Raw genomic sequence first — 14,514 nt, 5'->3', positions numbered from 1 at the left:
AAAATGTTCAGTTTTAAATTCTGTGGTGACTGATCTCAATGTTTTGAGAACTGTGCTTCAGAGAATGTGCTTAAGCAACAGAGAAAAATGGTGAGTACACTGGATACAATGCTCTGAAGAACTGAGGAAGGGACAGAGTTTTGTGGCCAGTGTTGCTCAAGGGGAATTAATTTCCCGTATTCAAATGCCACCCTGAAAGGTCACCTCTGCGGAGACCTGAAAAATCTTGGCTGAGCTTATTGAACTTGACGTTTCTTTACCTCAACGGCAAAGAAAAGCCTCAGCCGTCGGCAGGAGTTCTGACAGAGGGACAGATGCTGTGATTTTGTGTAAATGTGTACATGTGTGTGCATGTGTTGATGGATCTCCTGCTGCTTGTGCTGTTAATGCTAACACCACCTAGAATAAAGCATCCACTGTCTTTCATTGATCTCTGCATCTTATACGCAATGACTTTTGAAAGTCTTAGATTAAGGAACTTGGATGTTGGCATTTTCTGTGAGGCCACAGTTCACACTGGGTCATGTTACATACAAAGAGAAGATCCTCAGACTCAATAAAGGTTATAATTCCAAGAATATAATCCAATTTATAGCTGAGCTTTGAGCTCCAATCAGTTGTCTTTCTCCATGGGAAAATGTCAGCTGACCTGCTGCGTATTTGACAGACTCTCCTCTGTGATACAAATCAATTCAACTAAAAGGTTTATATTTTTATTCACTGAGCTTCAACAGGCTAGAGTTCATAATCGCAAACATCCCTTCTGTTTGCTACTGTACATTTTAAATAAAGTTTAACACTATATAAACATCTAGATAATTTCAACACATTCGTGGTGAACGATGATACAAAACAACAAACTGACTTCACAGTTCTTGCGTTTGCACACGATTAACAGTGTTGTCGTAACTCATGACTACAGTACACAGAGCAGCAGATTATTCTCAGTCTGAATATTTTACAACTATTAAACCCTCAAATGCCAGAAAACCTTTCTGCTGAGTGCAGATAAACAGCATGCATAATAAAGCTGATGTTTTTATCGTGCCGATGTCTTTTTCATTCATTTTTAGCCATTTATAACTACAAGTAATATGATCATAGTTTCATTTTACATTTAAAAGGTAAAGTTTTGTGAAAAAAAAAACTTGAAATGTATTTATTTTATTTAGAAAACCCGAAAACTATCAGGGCTTTTTCTTCTATTACATTTAATTGTCGGTGAACATGTACAACAAAGATCCAGTAAATGAGAAGAGACCTAAAAACAGCAAGGTCAAAAAAATGGTTGTAACTGCGCCCATTCCTCACAGTGAAGTTGACGCTTCTAAATCAGTTAAACATGTGGTCCAGTGAAATCGACGTGCGATCAGAGGATCAACATGACTCCAGCCCTGCAAAAGCACAGATGTTAAAAGTTTATAAAAACACAGATGCTTTCAGACGGTTGTTATGTTCGTACTCCTACTATTCTGGCTGTACAACTGTCTGGGAGAAGTACAGCATAGCTGCTTTTTGAAGTGTTTGCTGAAGCTTTTGCTCATCAGGTAAAGGGCAAATGGGTTCACACAGGAGTTGGTGAAGGCCATGATGCGAGCACACAGGCTGGCGAAGAAGTGGCCCAGCGACGTGTCCACCTGGTCGTAGTGGAAGGAGCGGTACAGGTAGATCACGTGACTTGGCAGCCAACAGACAGCAAACAAGCCAACAAATACCAGGACTGTTTTGGCCAGCCGCTTCCTGGACTTGATCTGACAGGAGAAAGAGAAGAAACTGGTCGCCAATCGCACACACAAAGACAGACAAATACACACGCATACACTCACACCTACGGGCAATTTAGAGTAGCCAATTAACCTAATTGTGGGAGGAAGTCAGAGTACCCGGAGAAAACCCACGCAGGCACAGGGAGAACATGCAAACTCCACTCAGAAGAGACAGCGAAAAGGTAATACAGCATGGAAGCATGCAGCTAATAATGTGAAAAGCTGATGATCTACAGTGACTTCATCTAACCCTAAAATTTTAAGAACAAATTTACTATACTACAAACATTATCAGCTTCTGTACATGGAAAAGATTAAATTTATATTTGGGCTTTTAATTTTTATTCTCTTCCTAACCCTGATGGACATTAACAACAACTTTAAGTACTTAGTATGTCAGTGGTTCCTCTGACAGAGAGCACCACTCACAGGCCTGTATGACTAAGTATGAAGCTACAGTCATTTGCTGGTGTTGTGTTGTTACCTTGGGCAGAGCCAGGCTAGCTGTTTCCCCCTGCTTCCAGTCTTTGTGCTAAGACAAGCTTCTCGTCTAACTCTCAACAAGAAAACAAATTGGTCCCAAAATGTTGAATTATTGTTTAAAAGTGTTTGTGGATTTTATTATTTTGTTTTTATTTCTTTTTATGGTCCCATGTAAAGACCACATTGGAAATAAGATAAATAAACAGAGGTCTCTGTGCTCAGACCTGTTTCTGGAGGTGCACCTGTCCTTCAGCGGGGATGTCCACAGCGCTCCTGACCAGACTGCGAGCGATGAAGCAGTAGTAGACAGATATAATGAAGAGCGGGATGATGTAGAAGATGAGGAAGAAGGCGGTGGAGTGGATTTTTGGGTGCAGCTCCCCGACGTGGGGGTAGGGCGCACAGGTCACAAATGTCTCATTGGTGTGGCTGGTGGTGAAAGTGTGCAGGTCGGAGAAGACAGCTTCAGGAATAGCCAGAGTCACAGAGAGCAACCAGATCGCCCCCACTCGCAAACAGATACTAAGGAAAGCACTGGACCTGTGAATGTCCAGAGGTTTGACAATAGCTTTGTACCTAGGAGAAGAAGAAGAGAAATTTGTGTGTGTGCATTATTTTAACGTGGAATGATAATGATTTTATTTTTCCTTTCTTTCCTTTCCTTTCACGAGACGGCTTGTGTCAAGATGAACTCTGATTACCTCATTAAAGTTTTGTCATTATGGTTGTAATCGAAAACAAGTGCAGAGATGTGTTATTGTCTCATCACTGATTTCAAAGTAGCTCTCTGCCCCTTCATACTGACAGAAACTCAGTTTCTTTTTCTAATCAAAGAAAGATCATCTCTGAAAGCTTATCTTGATGTAGATTATGCAGCAGAGACAATTTAATTAGGCTTTGATTTAAAGGAAACAGGAATCAGACTGAACAGCCACAGCAGACAATATTAGCTCCTGGGTAAGATGCGTTATAGATTAACAAGACAGCTTGTTAATCACAACTGGTACTAAATGTTCCTTTGCCCCTGAAAGACAGGAAACTGTAAATGTAAAATTATTTAGTAATATTCATATTTTTCACTTTCACATCAAATTTCATGTAATTTGATGGAACATAAATATGTATTTTCTGCTCTCTTTTTTTTCACGACACTCAGCACAGCTTTTAAACTTAAGTATTTCAATTTGCCATCCAGTGTCATGGCAGTTTGTGAAATTTCACAAAATTTAATGTATTGATTCATGTACAAGGAGAGCAATTCTCCATTTTTTATGACAGTAAAACATCGACTTGTAGTGACCACAGCATTATCACCTCCGCCAAGGAAATTGTGTTTTCACATGTGTCTGTTGGCTTGTTTGTCAGCAGGATTATGCAAAAAATATTGAACTGGTTTGCACCAAACTTGGTAAAAGGATGGGGCATGGGCAAAGGAAGAACCCATTCGATTTTGTTGAAGATCGGGTTAAAGGGGCAGATCCAGGAATTATTTTTATCACTTTCCTTAACATTGTGATACAGGGCACTAAAGTACTGAGTGCTGTTCTAGTTACTCTTATGTGTAGGCACTCACTTTGTTGTTTTACTTAATTAATTTTTGTCTATTTATTAGTTTTGAGGGTTTTGTAAGTCCATGGTTCTTGACAGTCTCACTAGAAACACAGATGTCACTGATTAGCTATGTTACTGTTCTGTTACTGTTTTTCTAGGTCAACCTAATTTCTACATTAATGTATAATCCATCATAAAGCTTGAATGCAACTATTCACATTAAATTTTCACTCATTTTCAAATAGTCCTAGTTATTCTGTAAAAGAATGAAATGAAATGCATCCATATTTGAAACTAATGAGATACTTTGAGAAGGTGATAAATGGAAGAAGTACAAAGACAGGTTTTGTCCTGGGACTGACAATGACAAGCGAATAAATGAACCCTGAGTTTGAGGTTAATTTTGTCAACTTCTGTTTTGATGGTCAAGAATGAACTGACGTTGTATTCTGATCTGTGCATTTTTATTTAATCTAAAAACCTAATATTTAAGGAGTAACTGCGTGTTAAGTACCGGTCGGCGGAGAGCGCAGTGAGGGTGAACACGGAGACTCCCACGGAGGTGAGCTGGATGAACGGGATCATTTTGCATCCAACGCGGCCGAAGAGCCACTCGTCCACCAGGTAGCGGCTAGCGTCCACCGGGGCGCAGGTCACCAACAGCAGCAGGTCCCCCAGAGCCAGACTGGACAGGAACAAGTTGGGAACAGTTCGCATGGACTTCACCAACAAACACGTCTTCATTAAGGTGACATTTCCGACCAGACCCACGATGATGACTATCCCATAGACAGCTGCGATTCCGATGCCAGGGAGCCAGATGTTGTACTGGTGCTTCTCTGTTGTGGAGTCCAAAAACACTCTGGAAACATTCAGAACGAGAACCCTGCTGTCCTCAGGGTTTATGACAAATGAATCCTCCAGAGACATAGCAGCCTACGGGGAGAGCAACAGAGGTCTTCAGCAGGAGGGTCCGATGTCTCCTGATGCGTTTGGTGACTGGCTTTATAAAGTATATGCCCTCCTGCTGGTGCGTGCGTCATTTCACGCGCTGCAGCCTCAAGAGCTGTCAAGATTAGGGTGAAAAATGTCACGAGGATATAAAGGTAGTATATAGACTAATCTGTTTCAAACCTCTGGGTGTACAGTTTGAGCTTTAAGGGTGTTAAAATCTTATTTAGTGTTTAGAAACAAACTTGGCTCAAACTCTCCTCGATGTATGACATTTGATTCAGTGTTGGTAAATATATATACACACACATATATACAGAAAGTGATCATCGTGATTAGCAGCTAAGCTAGTTGGAGCAGTGTAGTCACTGCTCTTGTTGTTTTGAGTGCCTTTGTGGTCACTTTGTGTCTCTTTGTAGTCTTTTGCATCTCTGGTCATTATATGTCTTTATGTGATGTGTCAGTAATTTTCAATTATCCACACATGATGACTAACAAATCAACTACCCACCCTCAGACTCTGATAGGGGGCCACCACAGGTGGTGGGGTCCCTTTGGCCCTGCCTCTGCAGGTCAGTTGTTATCACTTCATGATAAGCAGTTCAGTGAAGAAGAAGAAGAGTTGTGTCTGCCGCCACTGACCTTTTGAGGTCACCTAAACAGTAAGTCAATTACCCTTTTCTTCAGGAATTAAAGCTCAAACCTTTATGTTTCATTTTTAAAATGCCTTTAGTCTCCAGTAAATTATTACCTACTCATTGTCCACATATCTCACAGTGAAGACATATGAGGGTGTTATTTTTCTGGTGCAGATTTTCAGATGGCACCCATTGGGCCCAAAATCATTTTCTAATATAAATGCAAATTGAGTTTTCTTGTATCAAAGCAGTAGATAAGACAGATGAAAGTATGCTTCTCTGAGCATGACTTGAACCATTTTAATTTGCCAGACTCTTCTGTTGTCCACATCTGAGAACTTTACTCGAAATTGACTGAGATGTTTTCAAAGAACAAAATGGCTGCAGAGTTGGTAATTCTCAGAAGTATTTCCATCGCTAAATGTGTATAATTTGTTTCCTACCAATTGTATAAGACTCAGGGGAAAACGGGCATCAAAGTAAACAGACTATTTGCACTTGAACCTCTCTTCTATCTGAACTCACAGACAGGAACATACCCCAGTTGCTGATGCTGATTTCACTCCCTGCTATTTCCAAGCAATGTTTTTCAGAGCTGTGAATTCAACTGCACACACTTCTATTCTTCTTTGATGTCAAGGCAACCTCCTCACCATCTCTGTCTCTCCCTCTCCATTATCCTCAGCCTCTGTGTATTTCCGTTTCAGAAAAGTATTTGTTCAATTTGCATTTATTTCTTGCTTTATTTCATTTTTTGGAAGAAAACTGTTGCCTTTTTTTTGTGGTCAAAATTTAATTAGGTCTACATTCGTAAGATGACCTTTGGTTCCACATTCATATCTCCATGGCATTTGTCCTCTTTTTATCTCTTTCTTCATAAATGGGGCGATAAAAAAAACTCATTTCAAATTAAAATATGATTCAAAGCTTTTCACGCACAATCTCGACTCAGAGATAACCACTTGAATCATCTTGGAAATGGCACGCAGTGTGATAATAGTGGTAATGACCATAGCTGATACCTGCCACCTGTAATAACTCAGAATACGAGATGTGTTTGGTAGTTTAAAGTGGAGCAGAGCACCATGTTTTATTCTATGAGGCTATCATGTATGTGTTTTGGATGTAAAAGTGTCTATTCTGAATAGTAAGCCAAATGAAAAAAAGTAGAAAATCTTACAAAATAGAGACCAATTAAATCATCAATACCCCAAAACTACACTAAGGTACTGTACCTGAGTGAATTTACTTCATTACAGTCCAGGTCATATGTATTTGGACAATAACACATTTCTTGTTCTCTCACTGGAGACATACAGGCCCAGGCCATAACAGAACCACCACCACGTTTGACAGATGAGGTGGTGGCTTTGGGTCATGAGCTGTTCCTGAACCGCAGCCTGGCCTTCCTGTTTTTGAGGCTTGGTCGTTAAGTCTTCTCTTGATCGCTGACAAGCGTTCGCCTACATCCTGGACAGCACTCTTGATTTGCTGTTAATTTAATATCTGTTCACCCACAAGACTTGCCATTTTTTAGTTTTCCTATGTGCATCTACTTCTTTTTTTTTTAGACTGTACCCAACTGTTGATTTTAGCAACCCATCTACCTTTGATATCTGTCTGATAGACTTTTACGTTTTTTAAATCCTCATTATGATCTTCCTCGCTTGCACTGTCACCTCTTTGCTCCTCATAGTGATGGACAACTCCACCTCAATCTAAATGGCAACTCTCAGTCAACTGACAGCTCTTGTGCATGAACTCCCATTGAAACAACATACAGCTGCTCAAGAAGCATTTAGTAGCCAACTGTCCAATTGCTTTTGAACACTTGCAGTTCTGGGCCCTGTGTGTGAAAAGATCTCCACCTTCCACACATTTCTTCAGCACCATGGACAGCAGCCCGCTGAGCTGATGGGCCTCTGTCGCCGCCTGCTGGTGAAGATGAGGAACTGAAAGCTGAAGAAATGAGGATGAGTTGACACTTTACTGGAGAAATGAGTCTCTGGCACAGCAACGAAGGACAACTCATTAAAGGACAAACAGGCTAACATCATCGTAATGAACAGCAACAGAAACAATAAATACTGTCGGACATGTGGTTTGTGTTTGTGGCAAATGACAGTAAACATGATTATTATACGTTGTGGGGGAAATGTGGTGGAGTATAAATAGCTTACAGTGGTGGAAGAAGTACTCCCATCCCTTACAACCGCAATGGAAAACTACTCTGTTAGATAGTGTGCTTTTTAATTACACTACATTTATCTGACAAATGTAGTCACGTTACTTTGCAGATTAAGATTTTACTCACAAAACCGTCAATTAACTTATAAATTATGATGCACTTACCAAAAGTAGTTAAAAGCTTCATTCTGAAAGCTACAATGTTTAAATGCTGCTTACCGTAGCTGGACTAAGGGGGGATACAATGAGCTGGTTGGCCACATTCATCAGCCCATCTGACCCATCTGAAATTACCTGTCCCCAGGTTTTTCTGTGTAGTAATTAAACAAAGCACAGGGTATTTGTCACATATTTTCGTGACAATACAAAAAATAAGCCCAGTAATGAAAGTTTAAAAACTACATTTTGACACAAATAAAAGACAGGGCCTCGAGCTGAGCTGTTTTAGTTCTTTAGTGCAGTCTATTCTCAAGCAGTTCTTTCAATAATCACATTGCCATAAGTCAGCTGACGCACAGTGAACCTGCAGGATTTCAGCAGATTGACATATCAATGATTTAATATTAATGATGCAATGGTCTATATACAGTGTTGCAATATTCAGAAAGGGGCATAAACACATGTTGCTAATAATGCTTTTGTACTTTTAACTTTATTATAGATTATTAAGATTATAGACTCATAAATCATAGATTCATAAAAACACTGATAAAGATTGGAACTGTGGTCCCCAATCTTTTTGGCTTGTAACGTCTTAATAAATAAGCTGTGTTTTGTTGGGGCGTATGAGTTGTTTCACCAAAGAGACATCTCCTCTCTAAACTTCTTTGGCGCATTTTTTTCAATTATTCTATTGTTCTGACATTAAGTAAAGAATCGGAATTAATCCTTCCAGACATGAAAACTTGAATTGTGCAGGTCATTGCAGGCAGGGAGGCTGCAGGTCCCATCAGCCAATATGAGGCTGAACCATCACTGTTGACATCCAATCAGCTGAGAGCTGTCAGGATTGGACGTGCAACCAAAGTGTTGGTTGTTTTTTTCCTCCCTCATCCTTGGAAACCTTGAGCAGGCATCACAACACGGATCTGCGTTATCAGCGTGGGTCGTGCACGTCGAGCTGTTCCTGTCGTCTTTTCATCGGTGATGGAAAACACCCGCTGCTTTGCAAACCGCTTCTCTGACTACAAAGGTGCGCTGCTCCCGGGCCAGGGCGTTGAGGCCATCGTGCCCGCCGTGGTCGCCGCCGTCGATAAAATCCTGAAAAAGGTTCCCATCGACATCAGCGACTGCGACGGAGGGCTGTACGATGGGCCGGCCGGGGTGGCATACATGCTGTATCATGTCAGCGAGTGTCCGCTGTTCTCCGAGCACCGGGACGTCTACCTGAAGACGGCCAAGCAGATCATCGACGTGTCGGTCAGATACGTGGATGCGGAACCGGATAAGAACATGCGTGCCGCCTTCCTGCTCGGCGGGGCGGGCATCTACGCGGTGGCCGCTATGATATACAAATCCCTGGGCTTGGCTGATTTCGTTAAGCCGCTCACCAAATTTCGTAACCTGTGGGAGGTGTGTGCGCCCATCAATTTCCTGGAGTGCGGCTCGGATGAGCTGTTTGTGGGGCGGGCTGGGTACCTGTGTGCCGCCCTGGTCCTCAGACAGAAGCTGGGCATCGAGGTGAGCTGCAAACACGAGGATGGCACACTTTTAGTGGCCTGGTCACACCTGTGAAGTTATGGAAGCAGTCCATCACCATGACTTCAAAACCTGCAATCACATGTACAAACACTAGTCAACAACCATGTTTGTAAACACTGGTTTAAGTCAGGTAGGGCTGCAACTAGCCATTTTTAATCGATTAATCGTTAATAAGTCTGTAAAATGACGTAAAACTGTGAAAATGACAACACAGTTTCCCAGAGCCCAAAGCCATGTCTTCAGATGTCTCATGTTTATTCAAGACAGAATGTAGCTACAGCTGGTTCTGCAACAATTATCTTTATCATTGATTAATCTGAAGACTATTTTCTCAGTTAATTGTTTATTCACTTTGTCTATAAAATGCCTGAAAGGGTGGAAAATGCCCAACTCAAGTTCACATTGCCCAACATGACTTATTCAGATGGCTTGTTTTATCCAACCAAAACTCAAATAAATATATAAAGTTTAAGATCATGCAAAGCAAAGAAAAACAGGAAATATTCACACTAAAGAACCTCAAACAAGAGAATGTTTGGCTATATGCTTGAAAAATGACTGAAACAATAATTATCAAAATAGTTGTAGATTAATTGTCGAGTAATTAATCAACCCCCTATTTCTGAACTTTTTACAATGATACAAATTTGCATGGCTAAAAATTACTTAAAGGGGAAGCCCACCAATTTTCTTTGCATCAAAGTCCGTTTACAGGTTTTGGGGAGTACTGCTGCATATCCACTCCTCAACTCTGCTAACTCGAGAATACATTTGCTGCCATTAGATTAACCCAACCAAAGCTAAGACCAAACTGTCAAGCAGTTAGGTGACACTGTGGGTAATGTAGGTGTTAGGTTTTGACAAGGAAGAAGAATGTGTGGAAAAAAAGATCTCTCTCATTCTGCGGCATCATTATTTATCCTTTTTTTCTGTCACTATCCATCGTGAGTCCAACAGTATTGTAGGGGCCTTTAATTTTATACTTGATCGAGGGTTTGTTCATTTCTTACCACTGATTATCAACTTTGCAGATAACTGCAGCATACTGTGTCCTTTCTTCTGCAGATTCTGAGCAAGGATCAAATCAAATCTATTTGCCAGGCCATCATCGAGTCAGGAAAACAGTACGCCAGGAGGAAGAGAAAGCCTTTCCCCCTCATGTACTCATACTATGGGACAGAGTATCTTGGTAAGAACACCAGCTTAATTTACTGATAAGGAAGTATATCACCCTGTAAGTCTTTAATGTCTCTCCTTTACTATCCAGGTAGACTTTGCAAGTTCATGTGTGAATTAACATTTAGAAATTAAGGTTTTAGTCTATATCTCACTTTCAGAGCTGCTGTTGACTGATTACACTGCAGGAGGATCTTCTGTTACCACACACTGAAGCTATGCACACACATAGGGAAACTGAAAGGAGTATTATTGATGTAGGACTGATGTGTTAACATGTGTAAAGCTAACTTTCCTTTCCTTGACTGCTGATCTGATCGGATGAAGACAGCCGTCAGGGTTGGAGATCCTCAGTAACTTTCAGACCAACACAGAGTTCATAGTAAGCATAGCCTCGCTGGTCACCTCTGCATGGATGCAACAACTACTTTGAGGATGATGAAGAAGTGAAAGGAAGTGACACAATCTGAGATATTTTGAACTAAGAATACCTGGATGTTAAACAGTAAACACACCTGGTTAAAGCTGCTGCATGTGTTACAGTTTGCCTGTCCTGAAAGAGTTGCTCACTGAGGAGTTTCTTGTTTGTTTTGCTCGACATCAATAATCTTCAGATCCAAAGGGAACTCACAGATGCTGGCTTTGCCGTCTCAGAGAGCCGGGTTTTCCCTGCATGTGTCCAGCATTATGTAGGAACACTCTGCCCAGTATCCAAATGAATTATGTCCATATTCCACTCTACTATCTCAACTTTGCTCTGCATTTTCAGATGGAAGCATGTGTATGACTCGGCCGTTCTCAGGAATTAGATCACTATCTTCAATGAAACCTCCGTTTTACTGCACTAAAGCATGGTTCTGTGGATTTAAACTGTTTTAAGATACGTTGAAGCTTAACTCATCTACACTTTTGACAGTTCTAATCCTAACAGAGAGGTCTCTGGTCCTGAAGGGTTTTCAGTGAGACAGTGATTATGCAACTGCTTTTTTTCTTGACAGGAGCTCAGTTGTTCTGAGAATTATCAAGTTTAGGTTTTAAAAAAACAGCTGATCCTATAGAAAACTGCCAAGTATGTATAGTGCGCTACAGCGTAGAAGATAACAAGTTAAAAACAAAAACAACTCCAGTAGACTTTTGTGAATGTTTGTTTGCTTGTTTGCTTCGGGTTGTGTCTGTTTGTGTCCCTGGCATGGTGCTTTACTGCATGTCCGGTTTGGTGGTGGGTGCATGTGTGATTTCTCCTCTTGCCGAACCCCCCCATCTCCGCCTCCCGTCAGGTGCAGCCCACGGCCTCTCGTCAGTGCTGCAGATGCTGCTGAGCTACCAGGACATGCTCAGTGGGGCAGAGAAAGACCTGGTGTGGCAAAGCGTCGATTTCCTCATGAACCAGGAGCAGAACTGTAACTGGCCTGCAGAGCTGGGCGCCATCATCGAGAGAGAGAACGAACTGGTGCACTGGTGCCACGGAGCTCCGGGTATATGCAGTATAATTAATACACGCCACCATGACCAGTCACAGATTCTCAGCAGGTGTTCCTGCCGTGGAGCTTGTCTTCCTGTTAAATTCACATCTCCATCCTGTCATGCAGGTGTGGCCTATCTTTTTGCGAAAGCCTATCTGATCAATAAAAAGCCCCAGTATCTGGACACGTGTATCCGCAGCGGGGAGCTCGTGTGGCAGAAAGGTTTGCTGAAGAAAGGACCTGGGATTTGTCACGGAGTTGCAGGCAGCGCTTACGTCTTCCTCCTGCTGTATCGGCTCACAGGAAACTCGAAGTACATCTACCGCGCTCAGAGGCAAGAAGTCCCTCCTACTGTTCTTCATTACATGTCTCTTTCTCACAGGGCTGTGGTCTTTATTTCAAACTCCACCTGCCAAACCCATCCCATGTTAAAATCTTTGACTGAACATTAGCATTTCCAGCAGGTTGACATTTGTGGTTTACGGATCAGCTTTTACATGGTTTACTATTTAATTTGATGCGGATATTCACGTTCTTTGAAATCTTTGGTGACTTAAACTCACTTAGTGTCTTGTGCCATTATCATTTCACTATATCGATTTCCTTGCAAAATAATGTTGCTTGCAGAACAATGACGTTCCTGTTTCATGGCATGCATAAATACAGCCTCACAGAGCTGTTAGCATGGTTGCTAAAATCAGCCACTTTTTTTGAATGTTGAGCTCAAAAGTATGTTGGAATCAGCCTTAAATACCCCATCATGTCTAATTAGTTTGTGTATTTGTTAATTATAAATCCCTCTCAGATTCTTAAAACCCTCATTTCTCTCCACTCTTCTTTCCTCACCAAAGGTTTGCTGAGTTCCTCTTCACTGAGGAATTCAAGGCTGGCTCGCGCTCAGTGACCAGTGTCTACAGTCTGTTTGAAGGCCTGTCGGGGACGGTTTGCTTCCTGGTCGACCTCCTGCAGCCAGACCAGTCAGAGTTCCCTCTGTTCAGTGTCTTTGTGTGAATGGAAACCTGGTTACTGCCGTTCATTGACCTGAACAGACGTCACCCCTTCCCTCTGAAATCCCTTGAGAGCTGGATTGGTAGAAACTGTAGACCCAGGATTGATGCTGTGATCCGAGCGGGAGTGGAGGGATGGAGGGTATTTGTTTGGGGTTTAGAAAATCACATTTGAGTACAGTTGCAGTAGAAAAATGGTCTTGTTTTGTGTCTGTACTAAAGTGAATGTTCAGCTTCCAGGCTTTACCAGATTCATTCCACTTACTGTTAAATGGCCCATTTCAATTTACAATGTAGTCAGTTGCACTGAAGCAGAGGTTTTCAAACTGTGAGGCTCGCCTCCTCAGGAGGGTGTGGGAGAGTTGAAGCGGGGGCAAGGAAGAAAAGATGTCAAGCAAAGGTATATGTGTGAGGTGAATTTGAGTCAAAAGTCCTACTCTGAGTGATAATCCAGCCTAATCTGAACACACACGATACACACATTTTTATATTCAGTGGGACTTACACTTCCCAAGGAAATCATTATCTCCAATGTCCATCAAGAATTAATTTCCATAATTTTGCTTGGAAATCATACAAAAAGACCCCAGAACTTGCCTGAGAATCAAATTGAATTAATTTGATTAATTCAACATACTTTTTATTGTGCAAACAAATCAAGGCTAAAAAAATGTTGTGATTTTGTCTTTTGGGGGGGGGGGGGGGGGGCACTTTCAGACTTTGAAAATCCCTACACTAAAGTATTGGGAGTTTTGAAACATGGTACTGCTTGTACGGTGATTGAAAATGCAGCATATTCTACAAAGATGCTGCTCTCAGGTCAGAAACACATGCACCATTAACAGCTACAATAAATGGCAATCACACCCAAGTCACACAAAAGAAAAAGAGAAAAGCGTCACATAATGCCTTTAAAATTTTTCTACCACTTCACCAGCTCAGCGTCACTTATTGCAGACCTTTGAGTTTATGTCTTTAGGGTATAGAATTTCTCAAATTATTGTTGCCACAACCTTTAATGATAAATATAAAGGAGGGATTTTGATACTGAAACTTTGTGGAGAGGTACAGCCAACAGATGCTGAGGGAGATAACTGTAGTTTGTTGTCCTAATAATAGTCTCACTTTTTGCACTGTGCAGTGTTACTGACTCACCTATTTGAACCCGAGGTTGTAGCTGTGTCACAGCTGTTTTCATCTGTTTGATGTTTCAAACTGTGTTAGACACTGTGTGGGCTGTTTGAAATGTTCAACATGTTCTAATTTGTTACGACTTTCAGTCGTTAGACTGCTGGTTTGTGATGGAGACTGTGAACAAAAGAGTAAAACATGTAGCTGGTGGGAGTATTTAATTTTTCTTCCAGTTCAGTCTGTTGAAGAGGCTATTTTTTGAAACTCAGTCATGTAAGTTACAGTCGACAGAGAATTTCTTTACATAAATGTGATAATGAGGCCTTAAAAACAAATTTCTAGCATTTGGATATGATCTCTTCTCTCAGATTAAAAAGGATTGACAACATTGGAAACTGAAAATGCTTTGGGCAGCGTTTCTGACATGTGACTCAAGTTGGGGGGAAAAAAGGCCTGTGAA

At 41.3% G+C, this 14,514-nt stretch overlaps 2 protein-coding genes across 2 annotated transcripts; one reads left to right on the top strand and one right to left on the bottom strand.

Moving 5' to 3' along the window:
- Positions 1 to 1,439: 1,439 nt before the first annotated feature.
- Positions 1,440 to 4,730, bottom strand: LOC121194675 (gastrin-releasing peptide receptor-like). Its single transcript, XM_041057654.1, has 3 exons — positions 4,315 to 4,730; positions 2,474 to 2,825; positions 1,440 to 1,751 (listed from the first exon to the last, which is right to left on the bottom strand). Exons 1-3 carry the CDS (start codon positions 4,728 to 4,730, stop codon positions 1,440 to 1,442), a joined length of 1,080 nt encoding a protein of 359 aa, XP_040913588.1.
- A 3,992-nt stretch (positions 4,731 to 8,722) lies between these two features.
- Positions 8,723 to 13,058, top strand: LOC121194736 (lanC-like protein 3). The gene is made up of 5 exons (XM_041057744.1): positions 8,723 to 9,256; positions 10,343 to 10,466; positions 11,731 to 11,928; positions 12,043 to 12,250; positions 12,768 to 13,058. The coding sequence occupies exons 1-5, from the start codon at positions 8,723 to 8,725 to the stop codon at positions 12,925 to 12,927; spliced, it is 1,224 nt and encodes a 407-aa protein (XP_040913678.1). The 3' UTR covers positions 12,928 to 13,058.
- The last annotated feature ends 1,456 nt before the right edge of the window (positions 13,059 to 14,514 follow it).

The sequence above is a fragment of the Toxotes jaculatrix genome, chromosome 15 (assembly GCF_017976425.1).
Source record: "Toxotes jaculatrix isolate fToxJac2 chromosome 15, fToxJac2.pri, whole genome shotgun sequence".
Lineage (NCBI taxonomy): Eukaryota > Metazoa > Chordata > Actinopteri > Toxotidae > Toxotes > Toxotes jaculatrix.
Note: the sequence above shows the minus strand (reverse complement) of the source record. Positions and strands in the feature narration are given on the sequence as shown.